General features: G+C 36.9%; 1 protein-coding gene and 1 non-coding gene across 10 annotated transcripts in view; both read left to right on the top strand.

Annotated features, from left to right (window-relative positions):
• Nucleotides 1-27,171, top strand: part of USP34 (ubiquitin specific peptidase 34) — a 251,154-nt gene that overhangs the window by 36,617 nt on the left and 187,366 nt on the right. For all 9 annotated transcript variants that reach the window (XM_043603460.1, XM_043603458.1, XM_043603461.1 and 6 more), the window contains exons 2-5: nt 5,276-5,363; nt 19,268-19,688; nt 26,796-26,846; nt 27,008-27,157. In XM_043603460.1, coding sequence (XP_043459395.1) covers nt 5,276-5,363; nt 19,268-19,688; nt 26,796-26,846; nt 27,008-27,157 — 710 coding nt within the window. The remainder of the gene's footprint in view (nt 1-5,275; nt 5,364-19,267; nt 19,689-26,795; nt 26,847-27,007; nt 27,158-27,171) is intronic.
• LOC122467465 lies at nt 6,200-6,343 on the top strand. The gene has a single exon (XR_006292975.1). It is a non-coding gene; the product is annotated as a U4 spliceosomal RNA (small nuclear RNA).

Here is a 27,171-nt window from a genome sequence, read left to right as displayed (position 1 = left end):
GAGCCCGACGTGGGGCTCGAACTCACGGACTGTGAGATCATGACCTGAGCTGAAGTCAGACGCTTAACCTACTGAGCCACCCGGGCGCCCCTTCTTAATAAGATTTTAATATCTTTTAGCTCAACCTGTATTCCTGCTATCAGAGGTATTCCATGTTTCCAATTCCTGAGCTTTTCTGAGGTTTCACGGGAAAAAAATTAGCCTATTTCTATTCCTCAGTCTCTGGTTGGTTTTACTAATAAGGGTGGTTTTACTAATAAGTCAGGTGTCCTCTTATTACACGTTTAGTTGTTTTTGCCCTTGCATGTTAGTTTTCTTTTGTTGTTTTAGTAGAGTTTTGGGGAGGAAGTGGAAGGAAAAGGGTATGTTGAATCTGGCATATTTAACTGGAAAAAATTAATTATGAAAATAGGTTAGACCCATTAAAAAAAAACCCTAATAGTTAGATATACATGTGCTTGCCAAATTTAATGTCTGTTAATATTTTATATTGGCTTTCGTAAAAAAAATAAAAATTGATACAGCTAGAAGTACTTCTTGCCTATCCTTGTATCTTTTTACCCAGATGGGACCTTTCTCTTGATGAGGATGTGTATCATTACAGTGTATGTAATTATTCTGTAATTGTACATGAGTCCATACAAGACAGTTGGTTAAAAGTTAACAAATGGTATTATACTGTATCCTTTTACAAGTTTATCATTAATCATTTTGAATTTGTATGCTAGACATTTTGATGCATAGAGATTTGGTTTATTAACCTAAATACCCCTTTACTTAAAAAAATTTTTAATGTTTGATTTTGAGAGAGATAGAGAGAGAGAGAGAGAGAGAGACAGACAGACAGACAGACAGACAGGGTATGAGTGGGAGAGGGGCAGATGAAAGAGGGAGACACTGAACCTGAAGCAGGCTCCAGGCTCTGAGTTGTCAGCACAGAGCCCCATGCAGGGATCGAACCCACGAGCCATGTGATCATGGCCCGAGCTGAAGTTGGATGCCCAGCTGACTGAGCTGCCCAGGCGACCATACCCCTTTACTTTCTAATAGATAGTACTTTTCATTTTACTCATTTGTTTGGGTTCTTCTATTACTCAACTAAAACTAGTCTTAATTTATGTATTTATTTATTATTATACATATTATACATAATTATACATAATTAATTTATGTATTTATTTATTGTTTTTGAGAGAGAGAGAGAGAGAGAGAGACAGAGCGTGAGTGGGGGAACGGCAGAGAGAGAGAGGGAAACACAGAATCTGAAGCAGTCTCCAGGCTCTGAGCTGTCAGCAGAGAGTCCGACGTGGGGCTCAGACCCACAGACTGTGAGAGTATGACCTGAGCCAAAGCCAGCCACCCAGGCATGACTTATTTTTTTTAAAAAGACTCCCTTCCTCCAGTTAAAGTTTTGCCTTACAGTATATTTTTGCAAACTGCCCAAGAATAAGGAATACATATGGTTGATATTTAAACTTTAATGTCAGTCCTGAAATAGGTATAGTATGAATGCTGTTTATAAGAAATATCTTCTGGGGCGCTTGACTGGCGCAGTTGGTAGAGTATGCAACTCTTGATCTTGGTGTTGTGAGCTTGAGCACCACATGAGGCATAGAGATTACTTAAAAAATAAAATAAAAATACAGGGGTGCCTGGGTGGCTCAGTCGGTTGGTTTAATGTCCTTTGGTTTTGGCTCAGGTCATGATCTCACGGTTTGTGTGTTCGAGCCCTGGGTTGAGCTCTGCACTGAAGATGTGAAGCCTGCTTGGGCTCCTCTATCACCCTTTCTTCCCCTCTCTCTGCCCCTCCGCCACTTGTTTGTTCTCTTTCTCTTTCACAAAATAAATAAATTTTAAAAACCTTAATAATAGAATTTTAAGAAAAAAATTAAGTTCTGGATAATGGGCCCTTGTTCCTTTTTTGTTTTTATTTTTTAAAAGATTTTTATTTTATTTTTTAAAGTTTATTTATATGGGGGAAAGGCAGAGAGAGAGAGAGGGAGAGAGAGAATCCCAAGCAGGCTCCTCGCTGTCAGCACAGAGCCTGCTGTGGGGCTTGATCCCACCAACAGAAAGATCATGACCTGAGCTGAAATGAAGAGTTGGACACCCGACCAACTGAGCCACCCAATCGCCCTGAAGTTTTTAAATTTTTTTATTTATTTTTATTTTTTTATTTTTATGTTTGTTTATTTTTGATTGAGAGAGAGAGAGAACAAATGGGGGAGGAGCAGAGAGAGAGAGAGAGAGAGAGAGAGAGGGAGACAAAGAATCTGAAGCAGACTCCAGACTCTGAGCTGTCAGCATAGCCTGATGCGGGGCTTGAACCCACAAGGTTATGTGAGGTCATGACCTGAGCCTAAGTTAGACGCTTAACCACTGAGCCACCCAGGTGCCCCATGATTTTTTTATTGTTAGGAAATCTTGGTATCCAACCACTCTGTGAGTGGTACTCACACTCATCACCCCAAGATCAAGAGTCATGTGGTCCACTGAGTGAGCCAGCCAGGCACCCCTGTTTTAATTTTAATTAAATAATATGTGCCTTATTTGAAATGTCATATAGTTTTGCCAGGCTTGTAACAAAACTCAGCAGTCTCCACCAGCAGTCCTACTTTTTCTCTCCTAGAGGTAATTACTTTCTGTTTTATCTGATTTTCTCCCCTAGATTTTACCTTCCTGTGTAATATTATATTGTTACATGTTAATAGGTATTTTCAACTGTTGACCTGCTCCTATGAGAGATTTGTTGGTCTGTTTATGTCCATTTATGGAAGAATTAGCATTTTTTAAAAATATTTTTTTTGTTTATTTTTGAGAGAGTGCAAGTCGGGGAGAGCAGAGAGAGCGTGATAGAGGATCCAAAGTAGGCTCTGTGCTGACAGCAGAGAGCCTGATGCGAGGCTTGGACTCATGAATGGTGAGATCATGACCTGAGCTGAAGTCACATGCTTAACCAACTGAGCCACCCTGACACCCCAAAGAATTAGCCTTTTTACCCTTGCCACCTCTTTCCAATTGTTTTAGAATTAGTATTGTGTATTTATATTATTAGGATCATGTAAATACTCACTCTTGAGCAGAGTATTATACTGTAGTTACATTTCTTGTACAGTGTCTTTCATTCCTGTAATTAGTAGTTGCCAATTTGTATGCATGAGTTTGTCTGCCCCTGCAAGCTTGAGATGTTTTAAAAATCTTTAAGAGACTAAATTACATGTAAAGTATATGTTTAATCCCCTCCCCTCTGAACCGTCTTACCTAAAGTCCTTTTATTATCTCTTTTAAAAAATTTTTTAATGTTTTATTTAGAGAGAGAGCGCGTGAGCATGAGCAGGAGAGGGACAGAGAAAGGGAGAGAAAGAATCCCAAGCAGGCTTTGTGCTGCCAGTGCAGAGCCCAGTGCGAGGCTTGAACCCAGGAACCATGAATCGAGTCATATGCTTATCCGACTAAGCCACCCAGGCATCCCGGTCCTTTTATTCTCTTGATCCTATTTGAACTAGTATCCTTGGGATGTGTGCACAGTAGTCTGTCTTGGATCTCCCTTCACATCATCCTGGGGATTCTCTTTGAACATGAACTTGGAGTGGCTGGAAGGCTCTGTCATTTGAGCTATTGACTCTTGATTTCAGCTTAGGTCACAATCTCAAGGTTCTTGAGTTTGAGCCTCGTGTTGGGCTCCTCCTCCTCCATGACAGGGCAAGACGCGAGTATAGTGGAGTCTGCTTGGGATTCTCTCTCACTGTCTCCCCTGCTCCCCCTTTCTCTGTCCCTCCTGTGCACAGATACTCTCTCAAAATAAACAAACATGAGCTTCTTTACACATAGTGCTTTCGTTTCTTTTTCTTTCTCTTTTTAATTTCTGAACTCTTAACATCAGGTTTTTGCTTACAAATCACTTACTTAGACTCTCTTCCTGACTTCTTCATTCTGCGGTGGGTTATGCTTATATTTGATACACAGTACTCTACTTGGTTTCTTCTTGGCATTTATCACAATATATGTGAGTAGTTTTACTTACTCATTCACCTCTTTTTGTCCTTACTCTTCATCACTTGACTAAGTTCCATAAAGTGGGGACTGTTACCATTTCATTTACCGTCGGATATTTACTACTGAGGGTATACAGTACTCAAAAAATATATGAATGTATGACTTTTAGATACAGTGAAGACTTAAATGCTGAGGGTGATATTATCTTGTTGGACTTTGTCTAGAATGGAGTTGGCACACCATGGCCCAGTGTACCACATCTTGTCAGCTGCTTGTTTTTGTAACATGGCTGATGCTCGTTTGTTTACACATGGTCTGTGGCTCCTTTCAAAATACTATGGCTGAGCTGCTTAGTTGTGAAAGAGACTGTATGGCCTGCAAAGTCTAAAATATTTGCTTTCTCACCCATTAAAGAAAAGTTTGCTGACTTCAGTCTTACACAGTTAAACATTTTACATTAGAACACTGATTTGGACCATTAGGCAAACTGTAGTTTTTGAAAACACTTTTCCCTTCTGGATTTAACTTTGGATTCCTTTTATAGTTGTATATACTGTATATGAAATGCCAGTATGTTAGTCAAGGTCCAGTCAGGGGCTTGAAGAAGCAATTTATTAAAGAGAAGTACTTATACAAATGTTAGAGGTTTAAAGAATGAATGGGACCAGGAAGACAACCAGAGATGATGAGGAAGAAGACGATGAAGATGAATGACAACAACTACGATAACTGAGGAAGCAGCTCTTCCCTGAAGCCTGGGGAAACAAAGGAGGAGGGTTGTCAGAATCTAAGAGTCACTCAGAGTCACTTAGAAGTGGGCCCTGTGAAGGAAGCTCAGATTTAAAGTTAAGAGATGCTACTTGGCTATTTCTTGTACCTCTGAGAGGAGTACCATGAGATTGGTTCTTGGAAGCTGCCCTTTGGAATCAGTGCTGCTTCTGAGTGACTAACATTTCGTGGTCTCCTCCTGCCTTCTAGTCTTTTAGTGCCATGCAGGCAGTGGAGGAAGATCTTAACAGGAAGCCAGCTGGAGATGAAAAATATAGTTTGCATCATCACAAAGCATAGAACAGAAGGTGGATTTGAAGTAGAGAGACAACATTAGAATAACTGGCAAAGTGTCTTCTCCCTCACTCCTTCAATACATCTGTTAAAAATATCTGAAATATTTGCACTTGTAAATCTAGGTTTTTTTTTTTTTTTGTAAGTATTGTCTTTAATACTGGTTTAACATTATTTATTCCTAATTTTAAAAAGTATTTTTTCTACTTTATTTCAGTATCAGATATAGAAGGTGGTGATGGACTGCAGCTCAGAAAGGAACATACTCTCAAAATATTTGCTTATATCAATTCCTGGACACAGAGGTATGCATCTTTAAGTACTTTAAAGACTAACTTTGTGAGTTGTACTTTAAATTGGCATTGGTTGTCATGAAATTTACTTTTTAGGATGTTCGGTTGTATACCTTTGGTCATTAAGTGACAGTTGATCGATATTTATTAAATCTTCTTCCCTTCTTAAACATGAGGCCACTGATGGTTTTATTTTTAAAACATGAGAATAAAAATCAGGTTCTTTAACTCCTCTTTCATTATTTAGAAATAGAGTGAATGAAATTCTAACAATAATTATTTTGAGAGATAAAAGAATTTTTATGGCATAGATTGAGACCTATAACAAAATTAATCTGTTACAAAAATCAAAGTGGTAGTGGACACTTTGACCCTTGTGGAGGCCACTTCTTATTTGTTCCATTTGCATAATAAATAGGTGTATTAGTCCAATTTTTAAGAAATACATATATTGAGAATATATATAGAATCAAAATTTGTAACAGGAATTTGTAAATTCCTGTTCTCTCAACATGATGTTAGTCTGTCATGGCTAAAGATTCTTTTTTACTTGTTTGCCTGTCCCATTAGTCCTAAAATTTTTATGGGTAGAAAAAAATTTTTTTCTTACGGGTAGAGAATGTTTGAAGCTTTGTGTGCAATGATTAGTGAACATTTTAAATGCATTTAACGTAAATAAATGTTTTGAGGTTCACAGTCGAGCTGATCATAGAGTTTATCTTCAAATAGCATTTGCTCTAGGTAATAATCCGTTTTTCTTATGTTTTTTCCTTCTTTGTCAGTAAAATTGGTACACATATTTGTTCTACAAAAGATTGAGATTGTAGTTATTTAAAACTTAAATGCCAAGCTTTGCACAGTGGCAGTATTGTAGCCAGTGAGGTTTATCTGAGGCGTGATTATGGCTGATTGAAAACGTACATGCCATCATTATTGGTGTCTCTTTTCTGAGTCTCAGCCAGCTGATTTACTTTTGGCTAAGTTTAGGAATGGTTGCCAACACCTCTGTTCCTTTCCTTATGGGTAGAGTAAATGATTGGATATTTCCTAATAATAATAATGATTTAAAATTAACGTTAGTAGTCCAAAGGATTTGCTGAGTAATGTTGCATTTGAGTTATAATTTTGGATGTATTTGCTGTAACTACAGCGAGGTGGCAATGTGCTATGCCACTAAGTAAAGTGAAATTCAGAGAAATGATTTTCATGTTTCACCTCTAGCTATTGGTGGTGCTGGGTGGAAGTTACATTTTCCATTCTTAGTCCACTTTTATCATTGATGTATACTCTTAATCCTTAGATCAGGAATTTTTAACCTAGAGTATGTGGATGGGAATGAAATTACAAAGGAAGTATTGATGTATATAATTTTAGGCATAATTTGTAGGTTTTATCATAATATCAAAGGATGTTTGTCCCCAAACTACAGAGATCCTCTTAACTTTTATCTCTTCTTCTTCTAGACTATAGTGGTTAAGAGTGTGGCTGTGGAACCAGGTTATGTGGCTTTGAGTCTTTTTTTTTTTTTTATAAAAAAATTTTTTTTTAATCTTTATTTTTGAGAGAGAGAGAGAGAGTGTGTGTGTGTGTGTGTGTGTGCAGGGGAAGAGCAGAGAGGGAGACACAGAACCCGAAGCAGGCTCCAGGCCCCAAGCTGTCAGCACAGAGCCTGACGCAGGGCTTGAACTCAGGAACCGTGAGATCATGACCTAAGCCGAAGTTGGATGCTCAACCTACTGAGCCACTCAGGTGCCCCTTGAGTCTTTTTTTATCACCTGTTTACTAGATAATTATGACAGATTAGGTAGCTTGTAAGTAAGTTCTTAATTCCTTACTGTGGAATGAGAATAATAATAATAATAAAGGTACTACTATCTTAGGTTGTAAAGAGAGTGCTAAGCCTAGTATCTGACAAAAGATCTTTTTTGTTTTGTTTTATTTATTTTGAGAGAGTGCAAGTGGGGGAGGTGTGGAGGGGGCAGAGAGAGAGGGAGAGTGTAAGAATCCCAAGCAGGCCCTGCACTGTCAGCACAGAGCTGGTTGCGGGGCTTGAACTCATGAACTTTGAGATCATGACCTGAGTCAAAATTAAGAGCTGGTTGCTTAACCAACTAAGCTACCCAGGTGCCCCTCTGATATAAGATCTTAATAAACACCTATTTTAATTAAAATTGTTAAAATTTAGTTTAGCAAATGATATACATTGAATGTTATATAAGCTAAAGTTTGAAAAGCTGAACTAGAAAATAATTTCTAACATCTAAAATTCTATTCACATATTGGTAAGTATGAACAGGTTTTTTTTTTAAGTTTTTTTTTAACTTTTTTTTTAACGTTTTATTTATTTTTGAGACAGAGAGAGACAGAGCATGAACGGGGGAGGGGCAGAGAGAGAGGGAGACACAGAATCGGAAGCAGGCTCCAGGCTGTGAGCCATCAGCCCAGAGCCTGACGCGGGGCTCAAACTCATGGACCGCGAGATCGTGACCTGAGCTGAAGTCGGACACTTATTAAGACCGACTGAGCCACCCAGGCGCCCCAAGTATGAACAGTTTTTAACTGGTAGTAAAAAATACCCAAAAGTAGAATGTTAAAGTCTTCATTGTTCATGCTAAGGAAGAGAGGATTGATAATAAAATACCCAGGTGGATCACAGTATTTTGTGATAAAAAGTTTTGCCTATTCTCTTCTTGTCCCTCCCACCCACCGCAGTCTTTTTCTTTTCTTTCTCATTTTTTTCTTTTTTTTAATGTTTATTTATTTTTGAGAGAGAGAGAGAGCGCGCGCGCGCACGAGCGGGGGAGGGACAGGGAGAGAGGGTGACACAGAATCCTAAGCAGGCTCCAGGCTCCGAGCTGTCAGCACAAAGCCTGACGTGGGGGTCTAACTCATGACCTGCGAGATCATGACCTGAATGGAAGTCAGACACTTAACCGACTGAGCTACCCAGGCGCCTCACCACAGTCTTTTTCTTAGGCATGAGAAAATATTGTTGCCTAGATTAAGATGATGGTTCTTGTGGGTGATAAACAGCAATTAATAAGGCACAGTTAATCTTCAAAAGAGATTGTTAACTTGGAGACCCATGATTATGGTAGTCCATAAATGTACCTTAGCACACTATTGAACCCATGACATTTCATACAAAATGTTCCTAATAGGTTTTCTGGGAGAAAAGTACTATTAATAGCCTTCATAAGATTATCAGTGACCAAGAATCACTATTTTAATATATTGACTAGAATATAGGTAAAGGAGTATGTTCACATTAAAAATAGTGTATTGATAAGAATTTAATATTTATGAGAATTACAGCTGTATTAATATTTTGTATTTTTCTTCCTATCTTCCTATTTAAATAAACATTGTAAACTTTGAGAAAATAGAGAATCAACGTGTAAAACAAAAAGGCATGCTACCACCCAGAGTAACAACTGGTAATTTTTTGGTATAGCCCTGGCATGAACTTGTGAACTATACAGTTTAAAATTTTACAAAATATGATTTTATTACATTTATGTTTTAGAGTCTGATTATAGTTGACTGTATATGAAAAATCAGTCTCTCCATGTCCTCAGGTATTATCTGTCATCATTTTTAAAAAATTGTTTTAATATATTTAAAAAAATGTTTATTTTTGAGAAGAGAGAGAGCATGAGCAGGGGAGGGGCAGAGAGAAAGGAAGACATAGAATCTGAAACAGGCTCCAGGCTCCAAGCTGTCCGCACAGAGTCTGATATGGGGCTCAAACCCACGAACCATGAGATCATGATCTGAGCCGTAGTCAGGGAAATTGTATATGTTAGTTTAAAAAGTTATTATTTATTTTATTATTGCAACTGGGAATGGAATGGGAGGAAGACTAATTCAAAGTAGGCAGAGAAGATTAAGACAATAAATTGAAGAATACAAGTTAAGAAAAGAGCATATAAAGGTCTGAAAGTAATACCATGGATGATAAAAGCGTTGGCTGATAACAACGGTGCCCTTTTTTTTTTTTTTTGGACTTGTTTAGAACTTACCACAAAACAGGCTTAGGTTTCTGTCTTGTAAATTCCACATTCCTTACCAGACATTCAAGGCTCTTACTGTTTCCTACAAAGTCTACTTTTAAATTTTATTTCATGTTTTCTCTCCTGAAAGAATTCTGGGTACCAGCAAGGGTGAGGTTCTATCGGTTTTTTTATTTTCAGGCTAAAAATTGTGTCTTTCATACCTGCCATTTGTGGTTGATAAATGTTTGAGGATGTTGCTTTTATTTTTTCATTGTTTTAGTAAACTTTTATGTTTTTAAGTAAATTCTGCACCCAGCATGGGGCTTCAACTTATGATCACGAGATCAGGAGTCGCATACTCTTTTGACTAAGCCAGCCAACTGCCTCAGTACACTTTAAGAACAGTTTTAGAAGCTGTTGCTTTTGAATAGATGAGTGTATGTTCTTCACTCTTTAAGGCTCTATGTTTTCTTTTGGCATTAAGAAATTTGGCGATATTGATAAATTGAGTGGGATATGGATATTGACCGTTACTTATAAAGTAGTGCTTTTCATAAATTAGTTCATAAATAAAAAAAAACCTTTTGCTGAGGTTGGATACCATGGATTAATGGTGTTTTCGTGTGTTCCATAGCACCAGGCCAGGAAAAACATTAGATCCATTGGAATATATGTTGTTAGATGGAATTATAGAATGCAAGTTAAAAACTAATTTAGTTTTGACATGTAGATTCCTCATGAATGTTGAGTTAAAATTTTTTTCTTAATTGGAGCTATGTATTTTATGCTAGACATTTATAGATTTTATCATGTTAAGTTCTTTTTTAAAAATTCTTTTCATTTTTTTAAAAAATTTAATTCTGGTATGGTTAATATACAGTGTCAAATTTGTTTCAGGTATACAGTATAGTGATCCAACAATTCTGTATATTACTCAACAATTCTACATATTACTCAGTGCTCATCAAGATAAGTGTACTCTTTTTTAATTCCCTACACCTATTTCATCCATCCCTCTACCCACCTCCCCTATGAAAGTCATCAATTGGTTCTCTAGTTAAGAATCTGTTTTTTGGTTTGTCATCCCCCCCCCCTTTGTTCGTTTGTTTTGTTTCTTAAATTACATTTATGAGTGAAATCCTATGGTATTTGTCTTTCTCTTACTGACTTAATTTCGCTTAGCATTACACTCTCTGGATCCATCCATGTCCTTGCAAATGGCAAGTTTTCATTCTTTCTTATGGCTGAGTAATAATCCATGTGTATGTATGTGCCACCCTTTTATCTGTTTACCTATTTGGACACTTGTGCTGCTTCCCTAATTTGGCTGTTGTAAATAATGCTACACAGATGCATATATCCTTTTGAATTAGTGTTTTCATATTCTTAGGGTAAATACCCAGTAGTGCAACTACTGAATTGTGGGGTAGTTCTATTTTTAATATTTTAAGGAATCTCCATACTGTTATTTTTTTAATTTTTAATTTTTTTAGTTTATTTGTTTTGAGAGAGAGAGAGAGGGAGAGAGACAATTCCAGGCAGGTTCTGCACTGTCAGCATGGAGCCTGATGTGGGGCTTGAACTTACTAACCATGAAATCATGACCTGATCTGAAACCAAGAGTCGGACACTTAACTGGTGCCCACGTACTATTTTCCACAGTCGCTCTACCAGTTTGCATTCCCACCTGTAGTGCACGAGGGTTCCTTTTTCTCCACATCTTTGCCAGCAATTTTTTCTTATGGTTTTGATTTTGGCCATTCTGACAGATTTGAGGTGATAGCTCATGGTGGTATTGATTTGCATTTCCCTGATGATAAGTAATGACATGTCTTTTTGTGTGTCTGTTGGTCATCTGTATGTCTTCTGCCCATTTTTAATTGTGTTATTGTGTGTATGTGTTGAGTTGTGTAAGACCTTTATATATTTTGGATATTAACCCTTTATCAGATACATCATTTGCAAATATCTTTTCCCATTCAGCAGGTTGCCTTTTTTAGTTTTGTTGATTGTTTTATTATCTCTGCAGGGACTTTTTATTTTGATGAAGTCCTAATAGCTTGTTTTTGCTTTGGTTTCCTTCGACTCAGGAGACATACGTAGAAAAATGTTGCTATGCCTGATGTCAGAGAAATTACTGCTTGTGGTCTCTTAGGAATTTTGTTTTTAAATGTTTATTTTGAGGCGGGGGGGGGGGTGGTGGTGCATGTGTTTACACGTTGGGGAGGGGAAGAGGAAGAGAGAGAATCCCAAGCAGGCTCTGGGCTGTCAGCTCAGATCCTGACAAGGGGCTTGATCCCACGAAGTGTGAGGCCATGCCCTTAGCCAAAATGAAGAGTCAGATGCTCAATCGACTGAGCCACCCAGGTGCCCCTTTCTGGGATATTTATGGTTTCAAGTCTCACATTTAAGTGCTTGCTCCATTTAGAGTTTATTTGTGTGTATAGTGTAAGAAAATGGTCTAGCTTCATTCTTTTGCACATAGCTGTCCAGTTTTCCCAACACCATTTGTTGGAAGAGACTGTCTTTTTCCCATTATTTTTATCCCACTCCTCCTTTGTCGAAGATTGATTGACCCTCAAATCATGGGTTCATTTCTGGGCTTTCTATTCTATTCCACTGATCTATTTGTCTGTTTTTGTGCCAGTACCATACTGTTTAGATTAGTACAGCTTTATAATATAACTTGAAGTCTAGAATTGTGATACGTCCAGATTTGTTATTCTTTTTCAAGATTGCTTTGGCTTTTTGAGGTCTTTGTGGTTCCATTCAAATTTGGGGATTGTCCTAGTTCTGTGAAAAATGCCATTGGTATTTTGATAGGGATTGCATTAAATGTGTAGATTGCTTTGGGTAGTATGAATATTTTAACAATATTTGTTCTTTGAACCCATGAGCATGGAATGTCTTTCCATTTCTTTGTGTTGTCTTGAATTTCTTTTCTTTTTTAATGTTTATTCATTTTTGAGAGAGTGAGAGAGAGAAAATGCAAGTGGGGGAAGAGCACAGGTAGAGAGGGAGACAGTGAATCCCAAGCAGGGTCTGCACTGTCAGAGCAGCAGTCTTGCAATTTACTGAATTCATTTTTCAGTTCTAGTTTTTGGTGGAGTCTTTAGGGTTCTGTATGTGTAGTATCATGTCATCTGCAAATAGTGAGAATTTTACTTCGTCCTTAACATTTTGGATACCTTTTATTGCTTTTTCTCTTCTGATTGCTATGGCTAGGACCTTTTACTACTATGTTGAATAAAAGTAAGAGTGGACATGCTCATCTTAGGCGGAAAACTCTAAGTTTTTCACCATTGAGTATGTTGTTAGCTGGTAGTTTTTCATATATGGCCTTTATTATGTATGTTTTTCTAAACCTACTAGCTTGTTCTTAAATGTAACCATATTCTACTCAGGCAGCATGTAACTCTACTTGGATAAGAAAGTCTTATCAGGGTGGTAATAATAGGAGTAGGACTAGGAAAAACATAGGATAAGCTTAGATAGGGGAAGGGTATGTAAGAGATTGGTATATAAATAGAAGTAGTATGTACAGAGTTTAAAAAGTAAATGCAAAAAGGCCTGTAATAAAGTTCATTGTCCCCTATCTCTTCAGTTCCCCTTCTGCTTTCAACTCTTTCAGATGTTGGGTTTTTTTTTTTATATTAAAAAAAATTTTTTTAATGTTTTTATTTATTTTTGAGACAGAGAGAGACAGAGCATGAGCAGGGGAGGGGAAGAGAGAGAGGGAGACACAGAATCTGAAGCAGGCTCCAGGCTCTGAGCTGTTAGCACAGAGTCCAACGCGGGGCTCGAACTCCCAGACCATGAGATCATGACCTGAGCCGAAGTCGGACGCTCAACCGACCTAGCCACCCAGGCGCCCCCAGATGTTGGTTTTGATATTAACTTCTATATTCTGAAATAGTTTTATTATATTGCTGTTGCTTCATGTATCAATTAAAAAGATTTTTTTTAATGTTTATTTATTTTGAGAGAGAGAGAGCACAAGCAAGGGAGTGGCAGAGAGAGAGGGAGACACAGAATCTGAAACAGGCTCCAGGCTCTGAGCTGTCAGCACAGAGCCCAACGCAGGGCTGAAAGTCATGAGCTGTGAGATCATGACCTGAGCCGAAGTCAGACACTCAACCGTGTGAGCCACCCAGACACTCCTCAATTTTAAGTCCACCCTGTGAACTTCCTTTTCGGATACATAAAGATTACATTCTTTTACCCTTTCCCTTTCTCTCAGGGTAATTGATGAGCCCAAAAAAGTTCTGTGGCTTATTTTATATTTTACAAGAAATAAGTTCTTGTTTATCTTTTGTTCCCAAGAGTTTCCTGGCGTGTTTTAAAATTTTCCAGGTGTGAGTCACTGATTCATTCCAAATTCTTCAACTTTTCTTAATACTAAGTTTTATATTTTATATATCATTATATGATTAGTTTTTTCCCTCCCTTTCCCCTCTCCCAAATCTCCTTTGTCCTTTATCTTCCTACTCCAATTATTGATTTTTCATTAGGGATACTAAATAGCTATCTTCTCTTCAGATCATCCTTGAAATTCCTTTTGCTTTTATGTTGTTTTGGATCTCCAGTTTCCAGGATTCTACGTGGACATTGTTATTGGTTTACTTCTTTGTTTTGTTAAGATGACATCTTTTCTGAGAAAGGGTGCATGGGAGACAGGTGTTTTTTATACCCTTCAGACCTAAAAGTTTTTGTTCTACCCTTAATCTTGAAGACTTCAATACAGAATTCTGGGTAGAAAATTATATTCTTTAAAAAATTTAGGGGCGCCTGGGTGGCGCAGTCGGTTAAGCCTCCGACTTCAGCCAGGTCACGATCTCGCGGTCCGTGAGTTTGAGCCCCGTGTCAGGCTCTGGGCTGATGGCTCGGAGCCTGGAGCCTGTTTCCGATTCTGTGTGTCCCTCTCTCTCTGCCCCTCCCCCGTTCATGCTCTGTCTCTCTCTGTCCCAAAAATAAATAAAAAAACGTTGAAAAAAAAAATTTAATAGTATTGCTCCATTGTATTCTAGCTTCTGATATTGCTGTGAGGTTTTTTATTTTTTTATTTTTATGTTTTTTGAGAGAGCAAGTGCGAACAGGAGGAGAGGGGATGGGGAGGGGGAGAGAGAATCTCAAGCAGGTTCCATGCTTAGTGGGGAGCCCAGTGTGGGGCTCCATCCCACGACCCTGGGATTCTGACCTGAGCTGAAATCAAGAGTCAGATGCACAGCCTACTACTGAACCACCCAGGTGCCCCTTCTTTGGATTTTTTTTTTTTTTTAAAGTAAGCTCTACTTCCATCATGGGGCTTGAACTCCTGACTCTGAGATCAGGAGTCACATCCTCTGCAGATTGAGTCAGCCAGACCTCCTCCACCCCCATATAGCTTTGGAGAAGTATTAGCTATTTTTATTCCTGAGCTCCTTCTTGTCACTCTTTCCACTCTCCCTGAAAGCTTTTAGGATCTTTATCCCTGCTCAGTTTTAGAAATTTCATGATGAGGGGCACCTGGGTGGCTCAGTTGGTTAAGCATCCAACTCTGGGTTTCTGCCCAGGTTACAGTCTCAAGTTCGTGGAATCAAGCCCTGCATTGGGATATTCTCTCTCTCTCTCTCTCTCTCTCTCTGTGTGTGTGTGTGTGTGTGTATGTGTACCTCCCTCCCTCTCAAAATAAACTGAAAAAAAGATTCATGATGGTAGGTGTTTTGGTGGGTTTTTCGGTTCTGAAATATTTTGTAATTTCATCATTTCCAAACCTTCAGATTTTGTATTATGTCTTCTTGGAAGTATTATTAGTCAGATATTATGTCTTCTTGGTTGATGGTATACTTTCCTTTTTCTCCCCATTATTTTTCTTTGTCTCTACCACTTTTTGGAGATTTTTTTACTTTTACCTTGTGGAACTTTTGTTGAATTTTACAAATTGGCAAATTTTAATTTTATTTCTTATTTATTTTTAATGTTTATTTTTGAGAGAGAGAGAGAGAGAGAGAAAGCGAGCATGAGTGGGAGAGGGACAGAGAGAGAGGGAGACATAGAATCTGAAGCAGGCTCCAGGTTCTGAGCTGTCAATGCAGAGCCTGATGTGGGGCTCGAACTCACAAGCCGTGAGATCATGACCTGAGCTGAAGTCGAATGCCCAAGTTACTGAGCCACTCAGGCACCCCATCTTATTTATTTTTAAAGTTTTATTTATTTATTTATTTATTTAAGTAATCTGTGCATTACATGTGGGACTCCAATTCACGACCCCAAGATCAAGAGTTGCATGCTCTTCTGTCAACTTGCTATAATTCTAATGGGGTTTTAAAGTGTGATTGATGTGTATGCAAAAGCTATATAATGTATATTTGTACACATTGAAGGTCTCTTTTGTAGTTTGAATGCATTTTTTAATAGTATTCTGTTCTTGTTTCAGTAATCCACTCTTTGTTTCTGAGGACATACATTATTAAAACCTTTTTTCTTTCTGCATTTTATCTACATTCTTTGAATTTCTTTTTACCATTTGTTTTGACCTACCTTTAGTGATGCAGCTTTCCTTGCTTGTCTGATTGGTTATCTTTACATGGTTAAGAGATGAGCATTCAAAGATGGATTAGAAGTTCTTTGTTGGGGCCATCTCAGATGTTGGCCCACGCTGTAGATTGGAAAATGGTGAGCAAGCTTCATTACCAGGGATAAGTAGGCTTTTCTCTTAGGTCATTCATATTCTCTAAGAGAAATGTCTTCAAGTCTTTGGCCTTGAGATATTTTAGTCTGGTTGTTGGGTGGGGCATGTTAGTTGGAGAGATTTCCCAGTCGTAGTATCACATAGTTCTCTTCCTTTCAGTGTCTTTTATCATCCCTGTCTTCAGCATCAGTTTTTCCTGAACTTAATCTTGTTTGTTTTATGTACAGGAGGAAACTTCTTGTTTCCCTGGATCAAGTAGGAATAGTATCCTGGCTACCTAGGAATCTGCAGGTTTTAACCGTACCTTTCATTTAGTCCTATTTTCTGCCCAGTGCTTCATCTCTGTCTTTAGAGGTATCTGATGGTCTTTGTTCTTGAGCCTTTTCAGTGTTCTGTGGTGTGGATATTTTTGTTGATAAATCCTTCTATAGCCTCTTCCAAGTTTATTTCTCCTGCTCTCAGTTACTATTACTCCCTTTGCTGTCATCCAAAATTTGTTGCCATTTGTTAACTGTTCTTCCATTATCTCTTACCGTATGGAGTTAAGTCTTTTTTCTTTCAGTATATTTGTAGTGAGGTTTAGAACAGAGAAGAAATAAACTTAAGTGTAAAATCAAGCTGGGCTTAACTGAAAGTGATGTTTTATTTAAAAAACACACATTCTCTTCCCCCTGTCCCCCGCATTGTGGGTAGGGAAATATAGAGAAATGCTCTGTTGAGAATTAAAATGCCTAGACTTTTCAGAATTGAGTGTCATACAATAAAATGTGTAAGTTATGTAATAATTAAAGATAAATGTGTGTATGTGTTTATTGTCACTTCGATTCTTAGTTCTTGAATTTGTATATTTTGGGTCTGTAAGAACCTAGATGCACTTTGCTCTTTGTTCATACATAAGTTTTGTCTTTTTAAGATTATTTTCCTGGTCAGATGCCCATTTCCTGCCAATGAATTTTATTTTTTATTTTTTTAATTGTGTTTATTTGAGAGAGAGAGTGAGTGAGCATATGCACGTGTATGAGCAGGGGAGAGAGGTGGAGGGGAGAAAGGGAGAAAGAATCTTAAACAGGCTCAGGGGGGAGCCTGACGTGGGGCTTGATCCCCCGACCCTGGAATCAAGAACTGAGCCGAAATTAAGAGTTGGACGCTCAACTGACTGAGCTACCCAGATGTTTATGAATTTACTTTTTTAAAGTTTTTATTTAATTAATTTCTACACCCAACATGAGGCTTGAACTCACGACACTGAGAACAAGAGTTGCACGCTCTTTCAACTGAGCCAAACAGGCACCCCCTTGGCATTGAATTTTTAAAGTAAATTTGACTGTTTCTTTGGCTTTCCTAATCTAAATCTGACCTCAAGGTCTTTTTTGGGAAGGAACTAAGATTCTTTTCTTGCTAAAGAAAGCTATTCCAGTGTATAATCCTTCACTTTGAACTTGATTTTTCCTGAACCTAAAAAAAAAGCTATTTGTCAGAAAAATACCAACAGTAATATGTTGATTTTTTTTCCGGAGGAAATTGTAATAATATAGAATTTTAAAGGTGGAGGAGTTCTTAGAGATAAAATCTCTTTCATTTTGCTAACTGAGAAGACAGGCCTGATGTATTATTTATCTATTTCTGTGTAACAAATTACTCAAAAAGTAGTATCTTAAAACAATAAACATTTATTATCTTTAGAGTTTTTATGGGAGTGGAATTTGGGAGTGGTTTTGCTGGTTCTTTGTGGCTTGGATTTCTTATGAGGTACTGTTGAGGTTTTGGCCAGGTTATGGTCATCTCAGGCCTCATGTGGGGCTGGAGGGTCTGCTTCCAAGTTGGCTCACTTACTTGGTTGGCAAGCTGGTGCTTATTAGTAGTATGAGCTCTTTTTTTTTTTTTCTTTTTTTTTTCTCATCTGGACCACTCCAAGGGCTCCTGGACTATTTAAAAAAATTTTTTTTAACATTTATTTATTTTTTGAGAGGCAGAGAGCAGGAGCAGGGGAGGGGCAGAAAGAGAGGGAGATACAGAATCCGAAGTAGGCTCTAGACTCTGAGCCATCAGCACAGAGCCCGATGTGGGGCATGAACTCATGAACCATGAGATCATGACCTGAGCCGAAGTCGATGGCTTAACCGACTGAGTCACCCAGTGAATTGGCTTCTCTCAGAGCAAGTGATTCAAAAGAGAGCAAGGCTGAGTGACACTGTCACTTATGACCTAGTTTCAGATGTCACACAGTCATTTTTGCCACATTCCACATAGATTTTAGTTATTAAGTATGTTCCACATTCAAGGGGAGGAAAAGTGGGCTTCACTGTTTAAAGGGAAGAATATTAAAGAGTTTATGGCTATACTTCAAATTTGCCACACTTGGAGAAATGAGATGATGTCTACATGGTCATAAAGGGAGTTGGTGCTCTATTTGGACTACAGTATAGATGATTTAAATTGATAATATAACTAGGTAAGTAATGGTTTTTCAGTTGTCATCCATCATTGGAAAGAATTATTCTTATAATCTGGTACTTGATGATCATTTATTTATTGATTTACCAGACTCTTTGATTATCCACAGTGTGCCAGGCATTAATGCTAACTGAACATGTTTTAACTAGATTTGTGTGTAATAAGTTACTCTTACTGTATTTATTTATGTATACACACACACACACACACACACACACACACACACACACTCTCACACACGCTGAAGAGTGTGAGTGTATATTCCTAAATGCTTTTCATTAGCCAAAGAGGGTAGGAATGCCCTTCCCAAGTTAGCCTTCAAGCAAATTAGTAATGTTAAAATACATTTTTTTTTACTACTTGGCTGCAAATCCCTTTATGTAAAATAAAATAGCTTTACTAATAAGGTTTTTATTTTAGCCAGTTTCCTAATATTTACTAAACATATATGAAGTACTCAGTGCTTAGAGAAGCAAAGATAGATGCCACAATTCTTGTTTTTAAATGGTTCTTTATATGGAAAAGCAGGTAAATATCTAGATAATACTGAAGACTATAGCCGTCAACCTAATTTGGTGACTTTTTACTAACCGAAGTACTAGTTTTTGGTGTGATGCTATCTTTATAAATGACTGTAGTGCTACCCTGTCAGGAAAAAGGAGACCAAAACTTAAAAAAAAAAAAAAAAAAAAGAGGTACTTTAGGATTTGCCGATTTGTAATTTTTATATTACTTGAAATATACAATTGTCTCTCTAGAAAGCATTAATTTATTGAAAAATTTTCTTTCTCTTATAGGCAATGTCTATGCTGCTTCAAGGAATATAAGCATTTGGAGATTTTTAACCAAGTAGTGTGTGCACTTATTAACTTAGTGATTGCCCAAGTTCAAGTACTCCGGGACCAGCTTTGTAAACATTGTACTACTATTAACATAGATTCCACGTGGCAAGATGAGAGTAATCAAGTGGAAGAACCACTGAGTATAGAAAGAGAGTGTAATGAAGGAAGTACAGAAAGACAAAAATCAATAGAAAAAAAATCAAACTCTACAAGAATTTGTAATCTGACTGAGGAGGAATCTTCAAAGAGTTGTGATCCTTTTAGTTTATGGAGTACAGATGAGAAGGAAAAACTCTTACTATGTGTGGCAAAAATTTTTCAAATTCAGTTTCCTTTATATACTGCGTACAAGCATAATACTCATCCTACTATAGAGGTATGTGAAAATAGGTATTGTGAATTTTAAGTAATACTAAGTTATAGTTGTCAATTTTTCCTGAATAAAGACAGAGTTATTATTGATGGAAAAATTTATAAAAATAACTACTGTTAGGAAAAAGTATTCCAGTTTTCTCTAAACCATTTTAGTAGCAACTTGGGTTGAACATTTGCTCAACATAGTCCTATTAAGGAAAGATTCACAGATTGAACTCATAAGAATTAAACTGTCAGTGATATAAAACATTTTGCTGATGTACACTTATGCTGTAGTGTGATACTTTCAGAAAGTAATAATTGAGGAAAAAGAAGCAGGTGGAATTCTGAATTTTATTCTTAGAAACATTGGTAACAGTATTTGGAATTTCTCACATTAAGAAAACAAAGTATCCTTAACTACAAAGTTTTTTTTTTTAATGTTTATTTATTTTTGAGAGAGAGAGAGAGAGAGAGGGAGACAAGAGTGAGTGGGGGAGGGTCAGAGAGAGGGAGAGAATCTGAAGCAGGCTCCAGGCTGTGAGCTGTCAGCACAGAGCCCGACGCGGGGCTCGAACCCACGAACTTTGAGATCATGACCTGAGCTGAAGTTGGACACTTAACTGACTGAGTCGCTGAGGTGCCCCTTTAACTACCTGTTCTAAATGATAGTACTTTCTTTTATAGTAAGTCAAGATGCTTGACATACTGCATTAGTGATACTTTTATAAGCCTTTCAAAGAGTTTAGAAACCCACCTTAGGTTTATTTAGATGATAGCATTACTTTATACACATGGTGGGAATTGAGACAGTTAATATGATAATGTGTTATGTAAGTGGCATAAAAAAACAGATCTGTTATTTTCTCATGCTTGTCTGAGTTGGTTGGGCAATTCTATTGGTTTTATGTGGCCTCACTTAGGCAGTTGTATATTTACTTTGAGAGATGGAAGAGTTTAAAGGTCCAACATGGTTTCACTCACATGTCTGACAGTTGGTGCTGGATGTTGTCTAGGGCTCCTTGGGTTTTCTCCACATGGCCTCTCATTCTCCACTAGAGTTGATTGGCTTCTTTACGTGGTGATCTTAGAATTTCTCCAGGAAGACAAATGTGTAAGCTTGTATATAAGGCCTCTTAAGGTCCAGCCTCTGAAACAGTATAAATTCTACCACATTCTGTTGAAGCACTTAATGAGGGCAGTTCAGATTCAGGGGGGTATGAAGTAGACTCCATCTCTGGATAAAATACCTCATTTTAAACTTTAACAGATCTACCACATGCTTTTTAAAAAAGTCTGCCTATTTTCTCTGGCTTATTCTGTAATCTTCATATTGACTTCTCTAAACTTCTTTCTTCATCTGGAAAAAAGTAGTTCCTTACTGAAAATGTTTTCACATTGAATTGAAACTATTTAAAAACAGCCTAGGAGGTGCGTATTTCCCCTATTGGAATTTTCCATAAAAATATTTTAAAACATTGTGCTCTACTTTCTAGAATTCTTTGTTATCTTTCCATATAGAAACCTGTTAATGAATCATTTAGTAAACATCCTAAAAAAATGTCAGCTCAGCATCCTTTTTATTTAAAAAAATTTAATAAATTTTTATTTTAAATTAATTTAATTATGCTTATTACAATATAATTAATTTAAATTTAATCTTTAAATTAAATAAATTTTAATTTAACTTAGTAGTTAAATTTAATTTTTGATTAAATAATTTAATAAATTTCTCCAGTTAAAAATTTTTAACAGAACTCAGGTAATACTAAATCTGCTATTTTCTTCCTCAAATCAGTTTGCTCACCAGTTTATCATTTTTTAGTGTTATTGGAAAAAAAAATCTCCAAATATAAGCATAGTCCCACTCCTTTACTTTCCCGTTTGAAATAAAGTGCCTCATTATTACTGTTATTGAGGATCAGTCATTCCATGTGACTCTTTGGTTGAAAGCAATAATTTCATGAGGTCTTTGAGGTAAAATTCTAATTAAAAAAAAAAAAACCACCTTAGATATAATACAATGTAATACAGTGCTACACAGAATTGTCCTCTCCTTATACAGAATTTGTGTGCTTCTGTAATATTCTGTTCATAATATAGCTGTTTCCCAGGTTTCTGATATGTTAGTAATGTTTTATTACAAATTCTTGAAAAACGTATGGTTTCTGTCCTAGTGGCCATGTGGTTGTATGTGGTAGCAGTCATATTTAACTTTGATTTTAATTTGATCTTGATTTTGACTTTTCTAAAGAAGCACAAATTGGCCAGGACTTTTCAGAAGATGATTCAGTACTCATGTGTTAATATTTAGATAGCTATGACTTTAGAAAACTGTCAACAACCTGATTTTATATAAAGGGAATTGGCTTACACGGGTTAAAAGTTTTGGTCAGGTTTGCAACGTATATTGCTGAGAATTGTAGAATTCAGGTCTTATTCTGGGGTGCCTGGGTGGCTCAGTCAAGTTAAGCATCCGAGTCTTGATTTCGGCTAAGGTCGTCATCATCACACGGTTGTGAGATTGAGCCTTGTGTTCGGCTGTGTGTTGAGCATGGAGACTACTTAAAATTCTCTCTCTTTGTTCTTCTCATCCACTCATGCTGTCTCTCTCTAAAATAAAATTAAAAAAACAAAAAACAAAGAATTCAGGTCTTACCCTGCTACACTGCTTCTCACATCACTTCAGACTAATCTCTGCAGCTATTGCTATCTTGCCAGTAGTGAATAAAGTAGGAACTTGGAGCCCCTCCTTCTCCCCGTCCCTTCCTGTCTATATCCTGCTTTTCTTCCTATCAAAGTCAATAATATTTTAAAAGATGTAGTAATTATAAATAGGTATATTTAATTGAGGTTAAACTTTTTGGGGATGGGGACAAGGAGCTGTTGCATTCTTTTCTTAATTCTGAATCATTATGTGTAATTCTGTGAGGTGTTGCCCTAGTGTTCTAAGTTTTTTTCCTAAGTAAAGTGAAATGAGTATAAAAATTAGAGAAAAGAAGAGAAACACTGCCCTTGTTAAATATGTGAGATATGATTAGATAGACTTAAATATATACACTATGTTCCAGATTTCTGATTCTGGTTGGGTTTTCTCTTGCCACTTTCCACTGACTTTTTAATTTATGCTTTATTAAATTAAATTAAGTATTTTTTTTTTCTTCAACGTTTATTTATTTTTGGGACAGAGAGAGACAGAGCATGAACGGGGGAGGGGCAGAGAGAGAGGGAGACACAGAATCTGAAACAGGCTCCAGGCTCCGAGCCATCAGCCCAGAGCCTGACACAGGGCTCGAACTCAGGGACCGCGAGATCGTGACCTGGCTGAAGTCGGACTTAACCGACTGCGCCACCCAGGCGCCCCTAAATTAAGTATTTTAAATTCACCCTTTTAATGTATACAATTTAATAAGTTGTAGTGTATTCCTACAGTTGTGCAACCATCACTAACTAAATCCCATACTGATTTATGACTTTTTTTGTTTTATATTTATAGAATTCAGACGCTTGGATTTGTCTCTAATTTTGATAAACAGATGTACCTTATTCAAACTATTAAAAAAATAAACATTGACCATCTATTCTAGGAACTGCACTATTTATTGTGTATACAAAGATGAATAATCTACAGTACTCACATTCAAGGAACAATCCTAAACAACTCAAATAGCTTGTTTGTCTTCTACTCATTATCTTCCTTGTCACCAATCTGTGTGGATGGCTTACTTCTGTAGAAGCGAATAGAAGCTCTGCTTGTTCATTTGCAAGCAATTATAAGCCAATGGAGACTTTCTTGGATTGCATTTTATCACTATCCTCTCCTGAGCTTCTTTACTTTAAAGCTCTACTGCCCAATATGGTAGTGAACAGACAAATCTGGCTATTTAAGTTAACTAAAATTAAAATAAATTGAATTTGTTCTTCAGTCACACTAACCATATTTCTTTTTACCCTTTCTTTCCTTCCTTCCTTCCTTCCTTCTTCCTTCCTTCCTTCCTTCCTTCCTTCCTTCACATATTTTAAAAGCTCAGTAGTCACATGGGGCTCATGGCTAGTGTATTGGACAGTGTAGACAGTATTTCCATCATAGCAGAGTGTTCTGTTTTGCAGAACTGTTTGAGAGTATGGCTTTGTTTGATTAGGTCTAGTCATTGGTGGTAAACTGTATGCTCTCCAGAATTGGTAGTCTTAATTTTCCATAACAGCAGATTATTTGATATGCTGATGACTTCTTTTTAAGCAAAATTCTATTCCTAATTCACTGGCCTTCAGTTTTTCGTGGTTTGGTCATGGAGCAGCATTTGTTTGTTTGTTTTTAATTTAATTTTTATTTTTCTTAATGTTTATTTTGAGAGAGTGCATTTGTGGTAGGGAGGGATAGAGTGAGAGAGACTTCCAAGCAGGCTTCCCACTGTTGGCTCAGAGCCTGACCTGTGGCTCAGTCCCATGAACTGTGAGATCATGATCTAAGCCGAAGTCAGTGTCAGATGGTTACCTGACCGAGCCACCTAGGCTCCCCCCCTTGTTTAATTAGATGTGGAATTACTTTCTTTTTAAAAAATTTTTTTTAACGTTTATTTATTTTTGAGACAGAGAGAGACAGAGCATGAACGGAGGAGGGTCAGAGAGAGGGAGACACAGAATCTGAAACAGGCTCCAGGCTCTGAGCTGTCAGCACAGAGCCTTACACGGGGCTCGAACTCACGGACCGCGAGATATGACCTGAGCCGAAGTCGGCCGCTCAACCGACTGAGCCACCCAAGTGCCCCAAGGAATTACTTTCTGATTACTCATTTATTTCTCTTTATTTTCTCTTTTAAAGTAATAGGTCCCTCTCTGTAGTACTAGAAATAGAGTGCCTTTATCTTATGTAATAAATGAGAGATTTTCTAAAAAGACAAAAACTAATAGGTTTCTTAAGGCCTTTTTAGGGATCAATTTAAAATTGGAACTTTTTTTTTTTAAGTTTATTTATTTTGAGAGAGAAAGTGTGAGTTGGGGAGGGGCAGAGAGAGAGGTAGAGAGAGGAATACCAAGCAGGCTGTGCACTGTCATTGCAGATCTCAATGCAGGGCTTGAACCCATGGACCATGAGATCGTGACCTCAGCTGAAGTCGGACACTTAACCGACTAAGCCACCCAGGGGCTCCTAAAATTAGAACTTTGAAACAAAATTGATGTTGATTTGGATTTTAGGGAGGCTTCTTAGTATTGTTCATAATGTTGTTACCTATAGGTCTATGTTAACTCTTTATATACTACTAAAGATGAGATTTTAAAGACACCTTAGAATAATGTCTTCATGTATTAAGAGTAGAAACAAGAAAGGATAAAATAGTTCTTTTGAGGAGTGAAAATAGAAGTAACCAAGTCCAAGAGGTGACATTTTGCACATCAGAATAGAATTCTGTTAAGACATTTTCTAGCTGTGTTCATGTTAGGCACTAGAAATCTTGACTCCAGTCTAATATTCCAGCATGGTTGATCTGGCCCATGAATCTTTAATACCACAGGTGTTCTTACATTCTGGACTTGTTGAAGACAGAAGGTTTGTTGAGAATAATTTAAAGCTTTACCTGTGGCCCTGCTAGTAGAAGCTCAGGAATAAATTTAAGTTTAGTATACTCGCTTTGACAGGTGTTTTGACCTGTCTTAGGACAGTTTTTGATTAGTTGGAAATGTTCTGAGAGTTTTATGTGATGCTCTCAATCAGTTGTTTTCGAACTTCATTTCAGCAATGGAATTTACATAAAGCAAGCAGGTAACAGCAATGAATGACAGGTTTCTTTGGTAGTGTTTTTCAGATGAAAGTATTAAACTTTCTGATAGAAAGATTTTCATTGTGACTAAAAAATACAGAATATACAAAATATAGACTTAAAAGAGCCTTGAACCTCTCCTTTCTCTATCATCTCAGAAAAAACCATTGTTAGGAAATTAATTCAGATTATTTCCAGACATATAAAAAGTAAAGAAAATCAGATCAAGTTCGTAAATCCTAAGTTTTAAAAATGTAATACAAGGCAGTATCTTTCGATGCCTGTACATGTGGACCCACCTTAGCTTTTTTTTTTTTTAAACTTTTTAAATGTTTATTTATTTTTGAGACAGAGACAGAGTATGAATGGTGGAGGGTCAGAGAGGGAGACACAGAATCCGAAGCAGGCTCCAGGTTCTGAGCTGTCAGCACAGAGCCTTACGCGGGGCTCGAACTCACAGACCGTGAGATCATGACCTGAGCTGAAGTTGGAAGCCCAACCGACTGAGCCACCCAGGCGCCCCCCACCTTAGCTTTTTAAAGGAATAACTTAGCATAAAAATCAATTGCTTAAAATATATAATTTAAATATGTTTTAGTAAGTTTACAGAATTGTGTTACCATTACCTCATTGCATTTTTACAACAGTTTCATTGTCCCAAAAAGATGCCTTGTGGCATTTCACCTTATTTTTGAAAGCTGTATAAGACCCTAGATGGTTATATCACATTTTAGCCATCCAGTTGATGGATATTTAAGTTGTTTCTAAGTTTGAGATATTATAAATAATTTCAGGTAAGCATCATTAAACTTTTCTAGCACTGCTTTTATTAGTTGTTAGGATAAATAACCAGAAGATGAATTGCTGGGTCAAAGAGAATGTGCATTTTAAATGTTGGTAGATATGGCCAAATTGCCCTCCAACAAGGTCATACCTGTTCATATTCTCGCCAACAGTGAATGAATATGCTATCAGGTAGTTTAAATCATATGTATACAAAGCACTTTGTGGAATTTTTAGGTAAAAATTAAGTGGTTTTAAAATGTTATAATCTATTTTTGTGACAATTATCCCAATTCTTTATGGAGACATTTTTTATTGAAAAGGCAGTATATAGTATATAGTGTAGAGAGATTTCTTTGCAGAAGACTTAAAATACATATTAGAACTGAACCGTATAAGCTTCAGTTAGGAATATCATTATTCATGATGAGAAACAATTGCAAAAACCTGTTTCATGTTGTGTAAACTCAATCTATAGAATATTGTCTTTTTTTGAGTATATTTGATGCAGAAATTGTATTTTTTTCTTCAGAGATTATTATCTTGTAGGGTGACCTAATTGTGTTTACTTTGTTTTTTTAAATCAGGATATATCAACCCAAGAAAGCAACATATTAGGGGCATTCTGTGATATGAATGTAAGTGTTTATGTTTTTCTTATTCTCAGGTTTATGGAAAATTCAGTTTTTTATTCATATAGGTCTTTGAGTTTATTTTTATATTTGGTCAGTATCTTTTCCATTTTGGTAATAAAATGAAAATTATTCCTGATGAGTTAAAATTTTTTTTTCCCCCTCAGGATGTAGAAGTACCATTGCATTTGCTTCGTTATGTATGTTTGTTTTGTGGGAAAAATGGCCTTTCTCTCATGAAGGATTGCTTTGAATATGGAACTCCTGAAACTTTGCCATTTCTTATAGCACATGCATTTATTACAGTTGTATCTAATGTAAGTATTGTTTG

This window comes from Prionailurus bengalensis, chromosome A3, assembly GCF_016509475.1.
Source record: "Prionailurus bengalensis isolate Pbe53 chromosome A3, Fcat_Pben_1.1_paternal_pri, whole genome shotgun sequence".
NCBI classification, from domain to species: domain Eukaryota; kingdom Metazoa; phylum Chordata; class Mammalia; order Carnivora; family Felidae; genus Prionailurus; species Prionailurus bengalensis.
Note: the sequence above shows the minus strand (reverse complement) of the source record. Positions and strands in the feature narration are given on the sequence as shown.